The sequence below is a fragment of the Phacochoerus africanus genome, chromosome 15 (genome assembly GCF_016906955.1).
Source record: "Phacochoerus africanus isolate WHEZ1 chromosome 15, ROS_Pafr_v1, whole genome shotgun sequence".
Taxonomy (NCBI): domain Eukaryota; kingdom Metazoa; phylum Chordata; class Mammalia; order Artiodactyla; family Suidae; genus Phacochoerus; species Phacochoerus africanus.
Genome location: NC_062558.1, coordinates 89545252 through 89567227, shown reverse-complemented (window position 1 = coordinate 89567227; position 21976 = coordinate 89545252). Strand labels below are relative to the sequence as shown.

Sequence of the window (21976 nt, the reverse complement as noted above, 5' to 3'; positions counted from 1 at the left end):
CAAAATAAGTCAAAATAAATGGTAGATAACCTTTATAGTGTTGACTGTGGTCTTTGATGTAAAGAAATTCAGTTAGAAGTCAATCACAAAAAGATGAAACATACATTTGATATTTAAAGACATGTACTTCTAAACTCATGAGTCAAAAAGAAATCATAAGGGAAATTTAAAATTTTAGATGAGGAGTTCTCATTGTGGCTAAACAGGTTAATAACCTGGCTAGTATCCATGAGGATGTGGGTTCAGTCCCTGGCCTTTCTCAGTAGATTAAGGATTCTGCATTGCTGCAAGCTGTGGTGTAGGTTGCAGATGTGGCTTGGATCCCACGTTGCCTTGGCTGTGGTGTAGGCTGGTGGCTCCGATTTGATCCCCAGCCTGGGAACTTCCATATGCTCCAGGGGCAGCCATAAAAAGAATAAATATAAAACTATTATGTATAAAAACTTGTGGTTTACTCACTATGCAGTAGTTAGCATACATAATGGTATAATCTATACCAGTACATTTATAGTGATACCAGCTACAAAGTATGAAGGAGTAAATCTAAGAAAAGGTGTGAATTACCTTTATTGGAGCATTATAAAGTGTTTTGATGGATAACTATATATTAATGGATAATAATACTTAATCTAATAAAGATAACAGATTTTCCTAATTTAAACTACAAAATTAATTTAACTTAATTTCCATACAGATTTCAAATTTTGTGTGTGTGAGGGAGAGAGACTTAGTTGATTCAAAAACTTACTTCAGAAAACAGAAGACCAGGAATAGGCGGCATGGGGGAAGGAAGATAAAGTGCCTGTGTGGTAGAAGGACAACTGGGATAACTGCAGGCTATCAAGACTCAGTATAAACCTATGAGAATTGAGGAAATGTGGTAATAGTATAGGAAGTGGCATATAAGATCAGTGGAACCACGTGGAGATTCCAGAAGACGACTCAAGCATATATGGGGACATTTTATGTGCAGGTGGTGGTGTGGATAGAATGGTCTATGCAATCAATGGTGCTGGTACAATTGGTTCTTCCAGTAGGAAAAGTAAAACTGAATTACTGCCTATGAGTAAAGGCCAAGTGAACATTTTCTTTTTTACAATGAGGCAAATAATCTTCTATTAGCCTTTTAGCACCCTGTTTCTCTGGAAACCTAAAAAAGTTGGACTATCAGCTATGTTACCAGGCAGTATTGATTACAGTAAAACTAACTCCTGGGCTGGAAGGATTGTGAATAGGACTATAAATGTCTTGTTAAAAGTACAAATGGGGTGAATGTGGGAAGCTCCTTGCTGCAATTTCTAGAGCTTAAGTTTATGAGTTGTTACAAGAGATGTTGTTCCTGTGTAGCTTGAGGTTTCTAAGCCAGGGTGACTCAGCTACCCATCCATGTCATCTTACTGCCTTACACTTGAGGTGACAGTAGAATGCTACTAGAACTCCTGATGAGGGCAAGCCTTAGGCTGTTCTGACATGTGTGGCTCCTTTCCTGTAACCTTCTGCAAAGCTCATCTGATGCCAGGTGTGGTCTGTTGGATTTTTGAATATCCATTGAAAGCAAGATCATTGTTAATGATTAAACAGAATGGGCACTACACTAAAATTGATTCTTGGTGAATAAAATCCTCACATATTTAAAGCAAGCTTAAAGAAGTTTAGAAAACTGATAGTTTAGAGAATTGATATTTTTTTTACCCACATAAGAAAGGATTTGGGGGGAGTTCCCGTCGTGGCTCAGCAGAAATGAATCGGACTAGTATTCAGGAGGACACAGGTTTGATCCCTGGCCTTGCTCAGTGGGTTAAGGATCCGGAGTTTCCATAAGCTGTGGTGTAGGTCACGGACATGGCTTGGATCTGGTGTTGCTGTGGCTGTGGTGTATGTAGGCCAGTGGCTACAGCTCCAATTCAACCCCTGGAGCCTCCATATGCCATCGGTGTGACCCTAAAAAAAAAAAAAGGGGGGATTTGTATATTTATGTTTTATATGTTATTCAAAATGTCAATCCATTATGTTAGAATTTAATATATTCTACAATGGTCAAGTTATTGCTAAATATAAATTAACTTTATATTTTAGGTAATACATATTATATTAGGCTAAAAACTTAGTAAGTTACATGTTTTGACTTGTCCAGCAAAATGAATATGCTTGGTAGGAGTGCCAGGTAGTTGTTTACATCTTTCCATTAACATGCTTCTTTTTAAAAGTGATTGTACTTAGGTCCATGTTCTAAAATGATGGCTATATATATGTCCACCAGAGGTATTCCAGGTGTAGGAAAATTTCATGGAATTAGGCAAAACACACACATATATATACACACACACACACAAACAAGAGGGGAAAGGATTTTAATATGTTTCACAAAATAAGAGTTATTAAATGGCACTTCAAAAAAGATGAAAAAATACAATGTAGAGAGTATGGCTGGAGATGCTGCCTGAGAAATAGAGAGGTGGGAGATGAGGGTGGAGATGAGGCATAGGCCAGACCATGGGGGACTGCTGGGCTTTGGACCTGCTGCTTCTTTTGCTCAGGATGCTTTCCTGTCTCTTTGCCTAGTCCTTCCTTTTACCTTTTAGGTACATGGAGGTTAGATATCTCCATACTCTGTTGCTGTATTAACACATCACCAGCTGTACTTTTTATATGCTTACTTCTGTATTTTCTCTCTCCCCATGAGAACATATGTAATCCACAAGGGCAGAACATATGCCTTTTGTTGCGTATTTTATCTGTAGCTCTTAGAACAATATGTGCATGTCCTAGGCCCCTAGAAAAGAATTATTAAATGAATGGAGTAATTGAAGCAGAACTGAGGGCTAAAATACTGCTTATTAAATCTTTATTTTAATGTGATTTTCCCCTTTAGTCATATTCAGTTTTGTTTACCAGTGGTCCAGGTGCTATATAGGATAGTTCAAAGGCAACAAAGTAAACTCAAGTCCATCAGGCAGTACCAAATCAACATACTTAGAATTACTGGATTAGATCATACAGGTGCTAAAATAAATATCGTGCTAAGAATTTTATATTCACAGTAAGTGTGATAAGTACTTGTTATAAGAATCTCCTCTGTGCTATTGTAATAATCCGTTTTTTTTTTCTTAAGAAAAAAAATTAAGCTTATTTTTATGAATTTTTGGAAAATAACTTGGGTGATTCAAAGAAATCATATGTGTATACTACTCTACACTGTTTTGACAAATTAGAAAGTATTTTATAGGGAGATATGTATTTCAAGTGACTTTTTAGAAGTAGTGTTCACACTGTGATTGTGATTTTAATTCTATTATTGAAGACCTTATTGCTCTTCTTAAGAAGCTATAGAAATCATTTTCTTTTAAACTATATATTCCTAAATTCATAGGCATAATTTTTTCCTTTCTTATGCCTGTAGGTTTTTGAAAATGAAGTTAACTCAGGGATGGTAAAATCTTTTCTTCAGGATTTCCAACATAGTGATGATTTTGAGGATCAGTTTAAAGAGGAGGCAGAAAGGTATAACTATATGCTTGTTTAGTGAGTTTTCTGCTTATTCATATTCATAGATACCTCTCTGAATGAGACAGTGAATAATGGCCCTCAGGTGTTTGATTAGTTTTGAAAATATAGTTTTTTTTGTAATAAGTACAACCTAATTTGTATAGAAATAGGACACATTTATGATCCTATAAATGTGGTATTAACACAAGAAAAAGATATGCCTAAAGAATTTAATTTCTCTATCCTCTCAACAATTACCCAGTTCCCAAGCCTTTGTAAGTGTGTTTGGAGCTCTTGGAGGGGGCAGTATACTTGAGGTGAGGTAAAGCTCAATACACAACTAAATTTTGTGAGAAATTATATGTTTCTAGAAAGAAAATATTGTACTGGAAACAAGACTTTTAGCATGGTGAATTCTTGGTACTGTATATGAAAACAATTTTAAAAAACAGGAGAAATGTAAATTTCTATTAGAAAAACAAAAACTGCAGCTTTCATGCTTATAAAATGTTCAAATTTAGCTGTGACATGCGAAAACATCAAATAAGGAAACATTTTATTGAGCCATATTTTCTTTGAGATTTATAAGTAAATTAGCTGGAGTCATTGGAATAGCACTGCATAATAATGTATATAATATACAACTTGTATAAACAACTTTCAGAAGTACATTAAGTGAACAAATAAATATCCAAAAAGCATTTCAAGATAATATTATATGCTACTAATATATACTAAACATTGTATCCAAACACAAAATATTACACAGTTCTTGTCTTCTAGTTTACAATTTAACTGGGGACACAAACATGTAAAAGACAAATTTGAATACAGTGTAGTAAATATAATTACAGAGTCCAAATCCAAGGATTGTGGGTACAGAAGTCAGAGAACCATGCCCTGGGAGTTTCCCACCAGCTTCTTTGAAGAAAAGATATTTTGTTTGAATTTAGAATCTTAAATGATAGAAATTCAGCAGGTAAAAAGGGAAGGAAGAAAATTTCAAGCTAGGGGAAGAAGCTTCAACAAAGGTAAGGAGCTGTGAAAATATCTTATAAATGGTGAGAAATGTTATGTGTCAAGAGTTGTAGGGTATATGTAAATTAGAATGCCAGGAAACTTGAGGAGAGGCAGAGCAGATAATATAATGTGGGCCAGAGTGTGATGAAACTCAGTATATGTGAAAGCAAGGAGTACACATTTTATTCAGGTTGTTAGAATGAAAATACAGCATAGATGGAGTCTTTTTGTTTTACTCAGGTGTCTTCCTGTCTGTTATCTTGTCTTCCTGTCTGTTATCTTATCTTCCTGTCTGTTATCTATCTATCTGTCATCTTATCTATCTAGAAGGAGGATTGCTAGTAGCAAGGTAAAAGATAGCTGGCAGAAATGGAGAACAAGTAGATGTTTACAGTAACCCAAGAAAAAGTGAGCAGGAGAAAAGAGTAAGAAATATGAAATTACCCACAGGAGCAAAAGGAAAAGGCTTAACTTTGTTAAGGTTGAATGAAGCCTAAAGGGCATAGAAGAAATTAGTAGAAATGAGAATGAAAATGTAAGCAGTTTACCAACATCCTAAATTTATGAGTCCAGTGAGGAGCCTGGGTTTATCCTGAGGATGGTGGGCAGTGAGTTTTTGGGAGAATTTTCTCTACACATTAGAGATTAGACCCAGAAATGAATGAATTAGGGGGCTTTTGCTAAGTGGAGTTGTGAATGAAAGTGCGAAAAGAGCCAAGCAGATGACGTCAGTGAATAAACCGTAGTGAGTCAGTGGAAAGAACAGAAAGAGGAGGTGGCCTAGTATTTGAGAAATCTTTTAGAGTGTTTATAGAGTGGTAGTTGAATGGAGTTAGAATGATTAAAGAATTTACTGTTTTTAAGGCGAGAGAGAATTAAGTATTCTTTTGAAATGGAAGAATTTGTGGATAGAGATTAATTATACACACACACACACACACACACACACGAAAAGATAGTTTTAGAATAATGTCTCAGAGAAGATAAAAGCATAGAGTTGAGAAATGGAAGGATTAAGTCTGAACATGGAGAAAGTAAAGAGTAATGAATATTGATGCACCTAAGTGTACATTTTAGAAGAGAGTAAGCTGAAAGTATTCTTGCTTTCTGTTCTTTACATTTTATAGAATGAACTACATTTTTTTTTTCTTTTACTAAAGTAGAGAATTGAGATAGGGACTACATGAGTATTGTGATTTGGAGATTAGAAATGGTAGAGGAAATGGAATAGAGACCTACCAGTGTTTTCCAAATGGCTTTCTGCTGATACTAGAAACCGCAGTGACACCAGTACATTTCTTCCTCCACAGCCTGGGTAAAGGAGGAAAGAAGGTAAATGGGTGGATTGATCCAAGTCGCTAGTTTGCAAGTCAGGTGAGAGCGAGAGGAGTTGGAGTTTGTGATCAAATATTGGGACTTTGGAATTATCTTTGAAAGTGGGCCAGTTCCAGGGGCTGACAGTGGAAGTGAATGCCAATTGAATAATTAATATAGATTACGAGAAATTCTCTCTTAAGTATATACATTCTCTGAAACCATGAACAAATATAAATTTCTTTTCTAGTAAGGGTGAACCCAACTCGTGGACCACCGGTGGCTCCTCCCTAAAAGACAGTAAGGAAGAAGAGCTTGCAGGGCCCTCTCAGACTTACATCCCTACGCTTCAGGGTATGACCTCCCCCCATTTTATTAGTAGATTCTTGAAGAGGGTGTATTTCAGAGCTATGCACAAAGAAATTTCTAATATAAATATGGAAAGAGCTAGGAAAAACTTTTTCAAAAGGGGAAAACATAGTTTTATAGGATTTTCCTTTAAAAATGAAGAAAATGCCCCGTACCTCACATTCATAAAGTGCATGTATCTACCCTTTCTTTAAATATTTTAGTATAGCGAACATGTCAGTTTAATAAAATGAGCTATTTATATTTCTTAAACAAGGAATTAATGATTTGTATAGACTTGAATATGGCTTGCTTCTTCATTTTCTTAATTTGTATCACAGTGTATACTTTGTAAGTAAAATAATTTTTGGATTATACATTGTGACTTGTTATAGGAAAGAAGAAAATACAGGTATATATGCAATATAAATCATAATATGGAAGAATATTCCAATTTTTTTCTGTGGATATGGGTATATATTTGTACATAATATAAATATAAGCATGGAAAAAAATATACGTAATTCTTGCATGTGAGGTTGAAGAATCAATACCTACCTCAGAAGCCTTGGATTTAGAGAAGATCTTAGAGATCACCTTTCACTCTCTCAAGTGCCAGAATCTTATTCTCTATTAACTTTTTTTAATTTGAGGAATGCTGAGTCTAATTAAGGTACTATCACACTATATAATTTTTAAAGTACAGGTCTCACACAAAAATAGTTTATAAGAAAATACTTTTTAAAATATCGATGTATCATTTATATATGGTAAAATTCACCCTGTTAGCATATAGTTCTATGAGGTTAGACAGACGGCTACCACCACCATCGAGATGTAGGATGTTTCCTTCACTCAAATTTCTCTTGTGCTCTTTTGTACACCCCTAACCCCACCACCACCATGTGGCAAACTGTAATCTGCCTTCATTCTCTTTACTTCTGTTTTTTCCAAAGTGTCATATGGATGGAATCATAAACATACTGCATTTTGAGTCCAACTTCTTTCACTTAGCATAAAGCTATTGATATTAATCCACACCATGGCGTTTACCAGTACTTAATTTGAAAAAAAATTTGCTGAGTAGTATTCCATTGTATGGCTATACCAGTTTGTTTATCCATTTATCAGTCAAAGGACATCGGAGTTGTTTCCAGATTTGGCAGTTATGGATAAAAGCACTACAAATATTCACATAACCAGTTTTGTGTAAACCTAAGTTCCTATTTCTTTAAGGTAAATATCCAAGAGTGGGATTTCTGAGTCATAATTGTATAAACGACAAACTGTTTTCCAAAGAGGCTGTACCATGTGGGGCTTTTTCAGTGGGGCCTTTGGGATATAATTGAGTTTGATGACATCATGGGGGTGGAGCCTTCTCAACACAAATCGTGCCCTTACAAGTGGATGAAAGGACCAGAACTCTTTCTCTCCCCCCATTAAGGATATAGCAAGAAAGCATCTATCTATAGACCAGTGGGTTTTGTTTTCACTGGAACCTGACCATGTTGACATCCTCATCTCTTATTTCCAGCCTCCAGAACTGTGAAAAATAAGTATTTGTTATTCAGACCCAATTTGTGGTGATTTTTTATAGCAGCATAGCAGCCTGAGATGAGTAGTACAGAAATTGGTTTGGTTTTTTTCCTTTTTTTTTTTCTTTTCAGCTGTATCTGTGGCATATAAAAGTTCTTATTTGGGGATTGAATCAAGACATAGCTGTGACCTATGCCACAGCTGCAGCAATGCTGGATCCTTAACCCACTGCACACAGTAGCAACTATTAAGAAATTGGTACTGAGAAGTGTGTGCTGTTATAACTAATACCTAAAAAATGTGGAAGCAGCTTTGGAATTGGGTAATGGGTAGAGGTTGGAAAAGTTTTGAATTGCATGCTAGAAAAAGCTGATATGTTGTAAAGAGATTTTAAAGGGGATTCTGATGAGAACTCAAAAAGGAAAGAGGAGAGATATAGAGAAAACTTCTGTCTTAGAGGATCTATAAATAATCATGTGCAGAATGTGGGTAGAAATATGAATGGTTAAGTCTATTCCGATGAAGTCTTAGAAATGAGGAACATGTTGTTGAACACTGGAGAAGAGGTGAGTCTTGTTATGAGGTGACAACCTGAGATGTGTTTCATGGAAAGTAGAACTTGTGAGGGGATTTCTAAGCAAATTGTTGACTCAGTAGTTTAGTTCCTCCTGACTGCTTATAATTAAATGTGAGAAGAGAGAAGTAAATTGAAGAGGAAATTGTTAAGCAAAAAGAAACCAGAACTTAAAGATTTGGAAAATTCTCAGCCTATCCATATTGCACAAAAAAGAAAGAAAGAGAGAGACAGTGTGTTTGCAGGAAAACTTGAGGGGTGTGGAGTATGGTAGGGAAATTAGTATGGGTGTGAACCTGGGACCTAATCAGTCATTGCCACAGGAGGCCAAGTACTATTCAAGGTAAGTAAAGAATGACCTTTCCTTCAGAGGTCATCGGGATTGCCACTCCCACCAGAGGCCCAGTGTGTATTGGTTTTGGGAGAGGGGTTGCCTCCACCTCGGTTACAAAGAGCAGGACTGGCCAGAGCCATGGTGGCAGGAGGGAGACCACTGCCTAGCAGAGCTATGGAGGTAAACTGCTTCCTTGGTAGATCCTAGGCTACTGCCCTTGTGGGTCTAGAGGGTAGGACATCAGGTCGAAGAGGATTATTCTTCATTCTTAAGGTCTAATGGAATTTGCCCTGCTATGTTTTGGACTTACTTAGGACCCATCACCTTTTCTTCCTTTTCATTTCTATATTTTGAAATTGGATTGTTTATCCTATGCTTGCCGTACCATTGTATTTTTGGAAGCACATATATGGTTTCACAGGTTCACAACTGGAGAGGAATTTTTGCCCCAGGCTGATTCTTACTTCTGATCTTACCTGTAATGGATTTAGATGGTATTTGGTTGAAAGTTTGGATTTTGGACTTAAGAATTGATTCTGGACAAGTTAAGACTTTTGGGGCTGGTGGGATGGAACAAATCTATTTTGCATGCAAGAAAGACAAACTTTGGAGCCAGATGAGGAATGCCATGGACTCAATGTTTATGTCCATCCTCCAAATTTATATCTTGAAGCACCAGTCTCCAGTGTGATGGGATAATGTGAATGAGGTCATGAGAATGCAGCCCTCACAATGGAAGCTGGAGTCCTTATAGGGGGATGAAAGAACTAGAGCTGTCTCTGCTGTGTGAAGATACAAGAGGAAAGCAGCCATCTAGAAACCAGGAAGAGGGCATTCACCAAGAACGTAACCATGCTGCCATCCTGATCTCAAACTTCTAGCCTCCAGGATTTATTATCCTAATCTATGGTAATTTGCAATAGCAGCCCAAGCTGACCAAGATAGACATCATCAGGTACTTCACAGAAGAGGAAGTATGAAAAGGCATTCAACCTAACTTTGAATCAGAGAAGGACAGTTAAACCACAGTGAAATAACAACTTATAGACTAGATTGTTAAAAGTTAAAGAATATGACATAGAAGATATTGGTGATATGGAGCACAATGGAAGACAGGTTGGCATTTTTGAATCTGCATGTACCTTATGCCCTAGAAGTTATATTTTCTAGCTATTTAACTTAAAGAAACTCTTTCCTTTTGGCACCAGAAGACATATGCAGGAATGTTCATACTGTCCTTATTTGTAATAGCCTTAAACTGTAAACAACTCAGATGTATTTTAATAGATAGTACCAGATTCCTTTCCTAAAAGAACAATTTATTCTTGCTCTAGCTGTTTGGAAGGGTCCAATTTCTCACATTCTTATCATAGCTATATAACCTCTTTTCTAATTTTTGCTAATTTAATGGATGAAAAATAGCATTTCCTTATTGTTTTAATTCACATTATCCTATTGCTGGTGAGATTGTATGTTATTTTATGTTTATTAGCCTCATATTTTATTTGCATATTTATATCCTTTGCCCATTTTTTTCTTATTAATTTGTAGGAACTTGTCACATGTTGGAAATCTTAACACCTTGTCTGTCTGCCAAGTGTACTGTAAATTCTCCCCCGTACCATACTGTAAGAAGGAAGATCTTCACAAACATTCTGGGATTATAGAATGTTTTAAAAGACCTTCTTCACTGAAATAATATACAGATATTCTCCTAAATTTTCCCAGAATCCCCATCCATTCATTTATTCATTCATTTTGTTTAGATTACTGTTCTACCTGCACTTAATTGCTAAGTATGGTAGAGATGTAGAAAATTGGACTAGACAGTTTTTACCAGTATTATTGGCTAAATAAACCACCCTTACCAACTGAATTTAAATACCTTTTTGTCACATGTTAGATTCCCCAAAATGTTTGGATTCTTTCCTGTCCTCCAAACTTTTTCAGTGACTGACTTGTTTGTTCTCATGGACATATTTACTCTATTTTGATTATCGTAGTTCTAAGTAATATGTAGAAAGGCAAATCTTCCCCCTAATTTTTAAAAATTAAGTTTCTGTAGGTTATTTGGATAAGTTATTGCTACATATGAAATTTTAAATTATTTTGTTCATTCCCTTGGAATTCGGATTAGAGTGGCACCCCGATATTTATATTCATTTGGGAAGGATTGGCATTTTTATGGTATTAAGTTCTTCCCAAACAAACAAACAAACATTCAATGTAAAGAATGTGATGAGTCAAGAGATCAGCTACAGTGTGGCTCTTGTTTCAGGTTTACCTTCCAAAACTCACACAAGGACCTCTCTTGTGAACCATCTTAACTAGAAACATTTTGGAAATGAAATTCTGGGAAAAGTAGGTCAGCTTAGCCATGTTGCAGAGCCATCAGAGTCCATCCCTTGTCGAGTTGGCCCTCCTACACATCCCTTTAAACCATACCTAATCTCCAAATAAAAACAATTTTTCTTCCATCTATTGTGATAAAACTATCTTGTGGCAACTGAAAACACACTCTCACTACTCTGTCCCCAAAAGAGGATATAAACTCTCTTCTTGTCTTTGAGTGATACTCTTTTTTCTTTAGTGGATTTATATTCCCCTTCAATATCCTGTAAAAGAAAACAGTGGTTAATTTATAAATTAACAATGCTTAATTTCTATAAATATTTCTCCTTGAGTTTTCATGTGGTCTTCCCTCTGTGTATCCTAATCTCTTCTTATAAGGACACCAGCCATACAGGATTAGGGTGTGCCCTAGTACATCTTAATTACCTCTTTAAAGATCCTATCTCCAAATACAGTCATATTCTGAGTTGCTAGAGGTTAGGATTTCAACATATAAATTTTGGAGGCACATGGTTCAGCCCTTAACAATATTTAAGGTCTTTAATTGATATAAGACAATTAGATTATCTCTTCTCTAATAAATTTTGGCAGTTTGTAGCTCTCAGTGAATTTGTCCCATTCATACAAGTTGTCTAATATATGGAACTAGAGTTGTTGAAAACATACCCCTATTAATTTTATAATATTTGTAATATATGAATTGTAATGTATGAATATATTGATGTACTCTCTTTGATTTGGTATAATTATCTTTTCTCTTTGTTTCTTGATGAGTTTAGTTAGAGATTTATTCCTTTTGTTGATCTCTTCCAAGAACTAGCTTAGTTTCATTTATTTCCCCTATTGTTTTCAATTTCATTGATTACTTCATTAATTTGAATTCTTTCTTTTTTCATATATAAGCCTTTAATACAATAAGTTTTCATGTGAGTACTTCTTTAGTGGCATCAGACAGATTTTGATGTGTTTTTATTTATGCTCAATTTAAAATGTTTTCTCATTCTCAGTGGCCAAAGCTGAAACAGTTTGAGCAAAAATACAAAGTAGCATTGGATTGTAATGCAAAGTATAAAATAAATATAGATGAGGCCATACTGATATAATAAATGATTGGCTGTATTAATAAATGGAAAGATACAAATATCCCATGCAGAACAGTTCTAAATAAATTATTTTGATATTCTACTCTAAAGGAGCATTAAGTCCCCATCCCTTAAGTAGGGCTTCACATAGTGATTTTCTTCCAAAGAGTACACTTTGGGAAGGGGGATAAAAGAGTGCCTTTGTAGTGGAGAAACTGACACAGGCTGCAGCATGTGATCAAGGTCAACATCAGCAGTCGTAAGTCATGTTAATGGTAGGTACCCTTGGTATGATGTGATGATTGTGGTACTTTGTGATCTTTCTCAAAATCTATAGCCCCAGGCTAATCATGAGAAAAACATCAAATTCCAATGTAGGGGCATTCTAGAATATATCTGGCCACTATTCATCAAACTGTCAAGGTCATCAAACACAGGAAGAGTCTGAGAAACTGTCTAAGCCAAGAGGAACTTAAGGAGACACAAGAACAAAATTCACTGTGGAATCCTAGATGGAATCTTGAAATAGTAAAAGGATATTAAGGAAAAATTAAGGAAATCTGAAGTGTGAACTTTAGTTACCAATAATATATCGATATTGGTTCATTAATTGTGACAGATGTACCATCCTAATGTAAGATGTTAATAATAGTGAAAAATGGTACAGAAGATATTGGTAACTGTCCATACTGTCTACTAAGTATGGATATCTTGTGTCCTAGAGACTGAGCTAAATAGGAAAGGACCTTCCTCTTTCTTCAGTAGGCCTTCAGTGTAAGGAGTTGAGTCAGTTTAGTCAGGAAATGAGCAGAGTTTGGGTTTTTTTGTTTGTTTGTTTGTTTTTTGTCTTTTTGCCTTTTCTAGGGTCGCACCCAGGGCATATGGAGATTCCCAGGCTAGGCCGCTGGCCTACACCAGAGCCACAGCAACGCCAGATCCGAGCCACATCTGGGGCCTACACCACAGCCCACGGTAACACTGGGTCCTTAACCCACTGAGTGAGGCCAGGGATCGAACCCACAACCTCATGGTTCCCAGTCAGATTTGTCAACCATTGAGCTGTGACGGGAACTCTGAGTTTGGGTTTTGATCTTCCTGTTGTTATCCATAGTGCACCACCAGCTTCAAATTACTGTATTGTTACCTTATGCTTAGAATAGCAGTGGTGTACCAGAGAGTTTCCGATGTACCTGCCCTCTGCTTTAGGTCTCTTCATTAGGTCTGAGCCTCAGAGAAGGTTCCTATCCATGATTTTGTCCATTTCCCAGTGATGGAGTGCTCTTAGTTGAAATACTTTTGCTTTCTAACCTGGTGGGAGGTAGGAGTAGAATTCTCCCTTGTCCTTGTTCATTGCCAGTCTTAGGCAGGTGCAGTGTCCCTGGGCTTTAGGGATGGTGCCTTCTCAGTTACTCTTCCCCTTCTTCAGGAAGGGAATGTATTATGGTCTGAACCCAGGATGTTTTCTTCCCCTCTCTACCTGCAGTGTTAGTGGGTCTTAACTTGTGCTTTGAGGCTTATTTGGTTGGATGTCCTTTCCCCAACTTCTTATGCTTTTGGTCCTTAGGGAAGATTGAGTGGGGCTTTATGCCTTCCCACAGAAACTGCTGCTCCCCTTTCCAGGCTTGTATCATGAGGGAAAATTTTTTGATCTCCTCATCTTGTCTCCAGTTTTTCTCCTGAGCTTCTGATGAGGTCCTTATATGCATTTATCTTTTGCTGTTTGCCTCTTCTTCTCATTAATTTATGTACACATCTTTTTCCTATGAAATGTTTATTTTCAACTGACTACTTTGTTTTTTGCAGTGTTTGATTTAATTATTCTATAATCATGTACTTTGGGCCTTTCATTTATTTTCTTAAGTCTATAAATTTATGTTCCAACTCATTTTTTGTTTTATCTGATTTTGAACTCATTTAAAATAATTCATATTATTATTTCTTCCTACAGATGGTGGATTTACAATTTAGGTTATGTTCCATTCAGACTGGATTAAAAATTTTTTGTGTGACATTTTTCATTGCTCATTTTTTTCTGCATCTCACTAACATGTATAGCTCTGCATTTCTTTGATTTTGCTAATTGAGCGTGAATGAATTCCTCTGCCTCTCGTTCCATTTGATTTGTTATCTTCCTCTATAAACTATATGTTGAGGGCTGGATTTTGCTTGAGAACAATAAGTGTTCTGAAGGTTAGGAGAGAAGGAGCAGAAAGCTCACAAAGTGTGGATGAATTGTTATGTGGTAGATATTATAGATCAGTTTACTCAACATTGATCACACCCTCCTCTTAGTGTACCTTCCTGCATGGTCCAGGCAGAAAAACTAAAAGTTATATTTCTTAGACATCCTGGTAGGTATTGTGGATTTGACACCTCTCATTTCAGACTCCATGGACTTCCAAACACTTGGTCCCAAGGAGGCAAGAATACTCTTGTTTTCCCATTCAAGTCTTGTATGTGCTTACCTTGGGATAATTGTCAATTGAACTTAACCAAGTCTTAAACATATAGAGAAGCATCCTTATTACTGCTGCACACTGTAGCAGGCATGACATTCCTGGTGCCTCATTTTAGCTAAGGTCAACAGTTGTGATGACTTCTAATTCGTGGTTGCTAAGGTAATGTCACCAGAGGCCAGTGGTTAGAGCAGTGATGTCCAGCTCCCTCAGATTCCTCACGGTGTCAAAGGTAGCAGTTTTCTCAGCAAAACATTCTTCTCTGTTATTTTCAGATCATAAAAGGGGAAGCACTTTTCTTCATACCTGCCCAGTGATGTTGTTGGCACCAAATAGCCAGATAAACTGGCTTTCTGCAAAAATTCTGTTATATAATAATTGCTGTTATCCATAACTGAAGCCTCACCTATAATACCTTAATTTGAATTCTTTCACCAGGCTGCAATCAAAAGAAGCCAAACTGAAATAATAATAACAATAAAAAATACATTTTCTACCACAACGGAGGACTAGAGATGGGAAATTTTCAGTTTCAATATGATCAATTATTCAGTGATGTCATCAAGAACCTAGATTCTTTTTTTCCTATTTGCTATACTCAATTCTTTCCTTCTATGGTCATAGTAGGGCTGCTTGTGGTAACTGGGGCCTTTTACTTCTGTGTTTATGTCCAGGCAAGGGTGGAGGTGGGAGAGAGACTTGCTTCTCTTGCCTGTAAAGCCTTGAATATCTTTTTTGCTTCCAGTTGACTCAAATCACCTGCCTATTACCAAACTATTCATTCGTAAGGGAATTATTATGAAATGATTAAAAATGACTTTAACTATCAGGGTGGAATCTGTGTTGACTCTACAACATCCACTGTAGTGATTCTGCCTTTTCTTTCCTTTCTCTCTGCCTTCGCTTAGCTTTTTCTTCATCAAGGCTAGAACACAACAAGAAGCCAAGTGGGTGTTGCTAAATTGGGGGTCAAAGATGATCAAAATGCTTTTACTGGGAATTGTGTCTCCTCTTCTGGACTTCCTAGACCTCTTCCATATTAAGGTTAGGGAGACTTGTAAGACAGGGGGGGATTTCTGTGACTATCTCTCCCAACCTCATTTCTACCCTTAGAAAGACCTTTGTCATAGTAGGGTTCCAAGAAAAGATAAATTTCCCAGAGAAGTGCAGATTCTTAGAAACTTCCATCTCCATTTTTAATGCCCACTCTTTTGCTTAATTGCTGTGTGTGTGTGTGTATAATTTTTTTTTTTCTTTTTAGGGCCACACCTGCAGCATATGGATGTTCCCAGGCTAGGGGTTGAATTGGAGCTGTAGCTGATGGCCTACACCACAGCTGTAGCAACGTAGGATCTGAGTCACGTCTGTGACCTACACCACAGCTTACAGCAACTCTGAATCCTTAACGCACTGAGCAAGGCCAGAGATCAAACCTGCATCATCATGAATGCTGGTCAGATTCATTAACCACTGAGCCACAATAGGAACTCCTTAAAATTCTTATTTTTAAAATATTCTTTTGATATTGACTTTCTAGATTTATTGCTTTATGGCCAGTGTACTTAATCTGTAAAATTTCAGATATTTGGAATCTAGCTTATCAGCATGACTTAAAAGACCATTATTAAAAAAAAAATCCCATGTATACTATTAAATAGAGTATATTGTTTTGTTATTACTGGTTATAAGTATATAACTATATAATATATGTCTATAGTACAATATATTATATATAATTACTTATAATTGTGTATAACATATATATATATATATTAGTGCTATTAATTACATTATATAGATCCTCTCAACTCTTGGGGTGTGTGTGTGTTTCTGTGCACATGCACATGCTTGATCTGTTCTGAAGTTAGAGGTATGCACATTGTCTCATTTCAGACTCCAGGGACTTCCAAACACTTGGTCCCTGGGAGGGCAAAAGTACTCTTGTTCAACCATCCAAGTCTTATATGTGTTTGCCTTGGCATAATGTCAATACAATCACATTATAAATCAAAACACTTCTTAGTCTACTATTGACATGTAACAGTTTTCTCTAAGAATAGTGGGTTTTGTATAATTTCAAGGTACATAATCATGATTTTTCCAAAATAAGAATCCTTCCTTTCAAAGTAATAGACTCTTCACCCCTGAAAAAATAAACTTATGTGATTTCTTAAGTGGCTGGATCTTTACTTAAGAGAAAACACAACAGTAGAAATAAAATCTCCCTTCACATATGTAATTAACTTACAAATGTTAATTTTTCTCTTTCTTAGGTATGGAAATTACTTCTGAAAGGGAGCTAGCTCAGTTGGCTCTTATTCAACCATTAGTAGTCAGTAATCATGAACAGTCAACCTTCCAAGATTATTTTAAAATGCTTGAGAAAAAACTATCAGAAAATGAAATCATCCAGGAATTTATGGTAAATATTTTGGTTTTAACAAATCTGATGTGTGATTTCTTTTTCCACATCACAACCAGAAAATTTTAATTCTTTTTTTTCTTTTTTTAGATTGAGTATGTTGTTTTGTTTTCAAATATTAAATTTGTTTTTAAAGTAATAGATGTACATAGTAAAAGAGGCAAATAGCATAAAAGGTAATAAAATGGATAAAGTCTCTTTTTCTCCCTTGACACTCTCTCTAGGGCCCCTTTCTGCTATTAAGTTTGTCATTTAACCTTTCAGAAAAATTGTTGGTATGTACTTTACTCACTATTTTACCCTTTGTTTTTGTAAAAAATTTTTTCACGTAAATAATTTCCAAATATATTATTGGCACATATAGCTCTATCTCATTCTTACTAAGAATTGCATTTTTGCTACGTATATGAATAAAGACTTTCTTTTCTTTAAATAGTCCCCTATGATGGACATTTATATTTTTCTAGTCTTTGCTATTATGAACAAGAATCATTCCTCTTCATGTGCCCATGCATATGTGTGAGTATTATTTAGAACAAATTCCTAGAAAGCCAGTATTTTGTGCTGTCATATTTTTGGATCTTTGCTTATCTTTTAAATAAAAAATGGTTTCTTGTTGAGATCTAATTGGCATTTCTTTTTTCTTTTTTAAAATTATTTTTTATTAAAGTATAGTTGATTTACAGTGTTGTGTCAATTTCTGCTGTATACCAAAGTGACCCAGTCATATATATATATATATATATATATATATGTATAATATACACACACACACACACACACATTTTTTTTCTCATATTATCTTCCATAATGTTCCATCCCAGGAGGCTGTGCTTCGCAGTAGGATCTCATTGCTTATCCATTCTAAGTGTAATAGTTTGCATCTACTAATCCCAAACTCCCAGTCCATCCCACTCCTTCTCCCTCCCTCCCACCCCCCGGCAACCACAAGTCCATTTTCCATGTCTGTGAGTCTGTTCCTGTTCTGTAGATAGGTTCATTTGTGCCATATTTTAGATCCTACATATAAGTGATATCATGGTATTTGTCTTTCTCTTTCTGACTTATTTCACTAAATATGAAAATCTCTAGTTGCATCCATGTTGCTGTAAATGACACTATTTTGTTCTTTTTTGTGACCGAACACTATTTCTTTGTGTGTATGTGCTACATCTTCTTAATCCATTCATCTGTCAATGGGCATTTAGATTGTTTCCATGTCTTGGCTATTGTGACTAGTGCTACACTGAACATAGGGGTGCATGTATCTTTTTCAATGAAAGTTTTGTCCAGAGATATGCCCAGGAGTGGGATTGCTAGATCATATGGTAGTTCTATAGTTAGTTTTCTGAGGAACTTCCGTACTGTTTTCCATAGTGGTTATACCAATTTACAATCCCACCAACATTATGGAAGGATTCTCTTTTCTCCACACCCTCTCCAGCATTTGTTATTTGTAGACTTGTTAATGATGACCATTCTGGTTTGTATGAGGTGGTACTTCACTGTAGTTTTGATTTGCATTTCTCTAGTAATTAGTGATGTTGAGCATTTTTTTCATGTGCCAACTAGCCATTCGTGTCTTCTTTGGAGATATGACTGTTTAGTTCTTCTGCCCATTTGATTAGATTGTTTGTTTGTTTTTTGTTGTTGAGTTGTATGGGTTGTTTGTATATTTTGGAGATTAAATCTTGTTTTATTTTTTCCCATTTCACGGATTGTCTTTTTTTAATGGTTTCCCTTGCTGTGCAAAGGCTTGCAAGTTTTATTAGGTCCCATTGGTTTATTTTTGTTTTTATTTCTATTGCCTTGGGATACTAACCTAAGAAAACATTTGTGTGGTTGATGTCAGAGAATGTTTTGTCTGTGTTCTCTTCTAGAAGTTTTATGGTGTCTTATGTTTAAGTCTTTAAACCATTTTGAGTTCATTTTTGTGCGTGGTGTGAAGGTGTGTCCTAGTTTCAGTGATTTACAGGCAGCTATCCAGTTTTCCCAGCATGACTTTCTTGAAGAGACTATCTTTTCCCCATTTTATCCTTGATTCCTTTTTTTTTTAAACAAAAAAAATTTTTTTAATTGATTGCCCTTGTGTATGTAGAAGTTCCTGGGCCAGGGATTGAACTTGCACTGAAGCTTCATCCTGCACCACAGTTGTGGTAATGCTAGATCCTTAACCCACTGCTCCACAGGGGAACTTCTGTTCTTGCCTCCTTTGTTGAAGAACAATTGTCCATAGATGTCTAGGTTTATTTATGGCCTCTCAATTCTGTTCCATTGAAACATATGTCTGTTTTTGTACCAGTACCACACTGTCTTGATTACCATAGCTTTGCAATACTGTCTGAAGTCTAGGAGACAATATTGTCTCATATGTGTGTTTTTGTACCAGTTCCACACTGTCTTGATTACTGTAGCTTTGTAATATTGTCTGAAGTCTAGGAGCCTCCTGCTTGGTTTTTTCTTTCAGGATTGTTTTGGCAATTCTGGGTCTTTTATGGTTCCACATAAATTTTTGGATTGTTTGTTCTAGTGTTCTAAAAAAATGTTGTGGGTAGTTTGATAGGGATTGCATTAAATCTGTAGATTGCTTTGGGTAGTATGGCCATTTTAATAATATTAATTATTCCAATCCTGGAGCATGAGATAGCTTTCCATTTCTTTGAATCCTCTTTAATTTCCTTGATTAATGTTTTATGGTTCTTAGCATATAAGTCTTTCATCTCCTTGATCAGGATTATTCCTAGATATTTAATTTTGGGGCTTGTAATTTTATAGGATATTGTTTTTTAATATTCCTTTTCTGATATTTCACTGTTAGGATACAGAAATGCAACCTGTTTCTGAATGTTAATCTTGTATCCTGCTACTTTGTTGAATTCATTTATCAGTTGGAATAGTTTTTGTGTGGAGTCCTTAGGGCTTTCTATATATAATATATCATCTGTATATGGTGACAATTTTACCTCTTCTCTTCCAATTTCGACGCCTTTTATTTATTTATTTTTTGTCTGATTGTTGTGGCTAGGTCTTCCAATACTATGTTGAATAAAAGTGGTGAGAGTGGGCATCCTTTTCTTGTTCCAGATTGTAGCAGAAAGCCTTTTGGCTTTTCTGCATTGAGTAGTGTATTTGCTGTGGGTTTGTCATAAATGGCCTTTTTTATGTTGAGATATGATCCCTCTATGCCCACTTTGGTAAGAGTTTTTATCATGAATGGATGTTGGATTTTGTCAAATGCTTTTTCTGTATCTATTGAGATGATCATGTGGTTTTTGACTTTTCTTTTGTTAGTGTGGTGTATGACGTTGATTGATTTGCATTTGTTGAACCATCCTTGTAAACTTGGGGTGAATCCCACTTGGTAGTGGAGTATGATATTTTTTATGTGTTGTTGGATTCAGTTGGCTAAAATTTTGTTGAGAATTTTTGTGTCTACATTCATCAAAGATGTTGGCCTATAATTTTTTTTTTTAGTAGTATCTTTGTTTTTGGTATTAGGGTGATGGTGGCTTCATAGAATGTCTTTGGGAGTGTACTCCTTCAGTCTTTTGGAAAAGTTTAAGAAGGATGGGTTTAAGTTCTTTGTATGTTTGGTAGAATTCACCTGTGAAGCTATGTGGTCCTGGACTTTTATTTGTAGGAAGTGTTTTTATTACTGTTACATATTCAGTTTCATTTCTAGTGATTGGTCTATTTAGATGATCTATTTCTTCTTGATTCAGTTTTGGTGGGCTGTATGTCTCTAGAAAGTTGTCCATTTCTTCTAGGTTGTCCAATTTGTTGGCATATAATTGTTCATAGTATTCTTTTATTTATTTATTTATTTTTTGTATTTCTGCAGTATCTGTTGATATTTCTCCTTTTTTACTTATCATTTTGTTTATTTGGCTTCTCTCTATTTTATTCTTGGTGAATCTGGCCAGAGTTTTGTCAATTTTGTTTACCATTTCAAAGAACCAACACTTGGTTTTATTTTTTTTTGTTTTTTTTAATCCCTATTTTATTGATTTCCTCTCTAATCTTTATGAGTTCCTTCCTTCTGCTGACTTTAGGTTTTGTTTGTTCTTCTTTTTCTAATTTTTTTAGATGGTAGGTTAAGTTGATATGAGATTTTTTTTTTTTTTGAGGACGGCTGTATTGCTATGAACTTTCCTGTAAGAACTGCTTTTGAGGCATCCCATAGATTTTGAATGGTTGTGTTTTCATTGTCATTTGTTTTAAGGTATTTTTAAATTTCCCTTTTGATTTCCTCATTGACCCATTGGTTTTTTAGCTGCATGTTGCTTAGTCTCCATGTAGTCAGTTTTTTCTCATTTTCTTATGGTTGATTTCTAGTTTCATGCCATTGTGGTCAAAGTAGATGCTTGAAATAATTTCTTTACTCTTAAGTTTGTTGAGATTACTTTTGTGCCCCAGTATGTGGTCATTCCTGGAGAATGCTCTGTGTGCACTTGAAAAGAATATGGAACACTTCACAAATTTACATATCATCTTTGTACAGGGGCCATGTTAATCTTCTCTGTATCATTCCAATTTTATTATATGTGCTGCTGAAGTGAGTACCTAGGTTAGTTTTAGAATTGATTTGCAGAAAAATTAAAAGGTAAAAATCTGGTCATTTTATCCTATGGGTTAAAACCTTCACTGGCTCCTCATTCCCCATGGCAGTAGTTGCCAACACTAACTTAAAGACTGGTAGTGCTAAATTGGCTGTCTAGAAGTTACTGAAGAGTTTTAAAAAACTCTTGGGTTTTATCCACAAATATTCTAATAGGGTAGGATATCAGTTCCTTTTATGTGTGAAACAAGGCCTTCCTAGTTAGTTTTAGTTTCCCTTTGGGCTAAAGCATGTGCTCTTTGCTGTTGTTACCATACTATTGACTGTTTCCCCCAAAGGATGTGCATGCCTCCATGCCTTTCTTAAGGTCCACCTACCTAGTATGATATCCATTCACCTGTTCTTTCTTCCCATACATGCAAACTTCTATGTCAGTCAGGAAGGCCCAGTTCAAGTGCTACTTCGTTTCTAGGAGCTTTCCTTTCTATATCTTC

At 35.8% G+C, this 21976-nt stretch overlaps 1 protein-coding gene and 1 non-coding gene across 2 annotated transcripts in view; one reads left to right on the top strand and one right to left on the bottom strand.

Moving 5' to 3' along the window:
• PTPN20 (protein tyrosine phosphatase non-receptor type 20) overlaps window positions 1-21976 on the top strand; it is a 77915-nt gene that overhangs the window by 24578 nt on the left and 31361 nt on the right. Inside the window, exons 3-5 of the mRNA XM_047762670.1 lie at window positions 3401-3501; window positions 6071-6174; window positions 16776-16924. Of these exons, the coding sequence (XP_047618626.1) occupies window positions 3401-3501; window positions 6071-6174; window positions 16776-16924 (354 nt within the window). The remainder of the gene's footprint in view (window positions 1-3400; window positions 3502-6070; window positions 6175-16775; window positions 16925-21976) is intronic.
• Window positions 21381-21487, bottom strand: LOC125117174 (U6 spliceosomal RNA). The gene has a single exon (XR_007132531.1). It is a non-coding gene; the product is annotated as a U6 spliceosomal RNA (small nuclear RNA).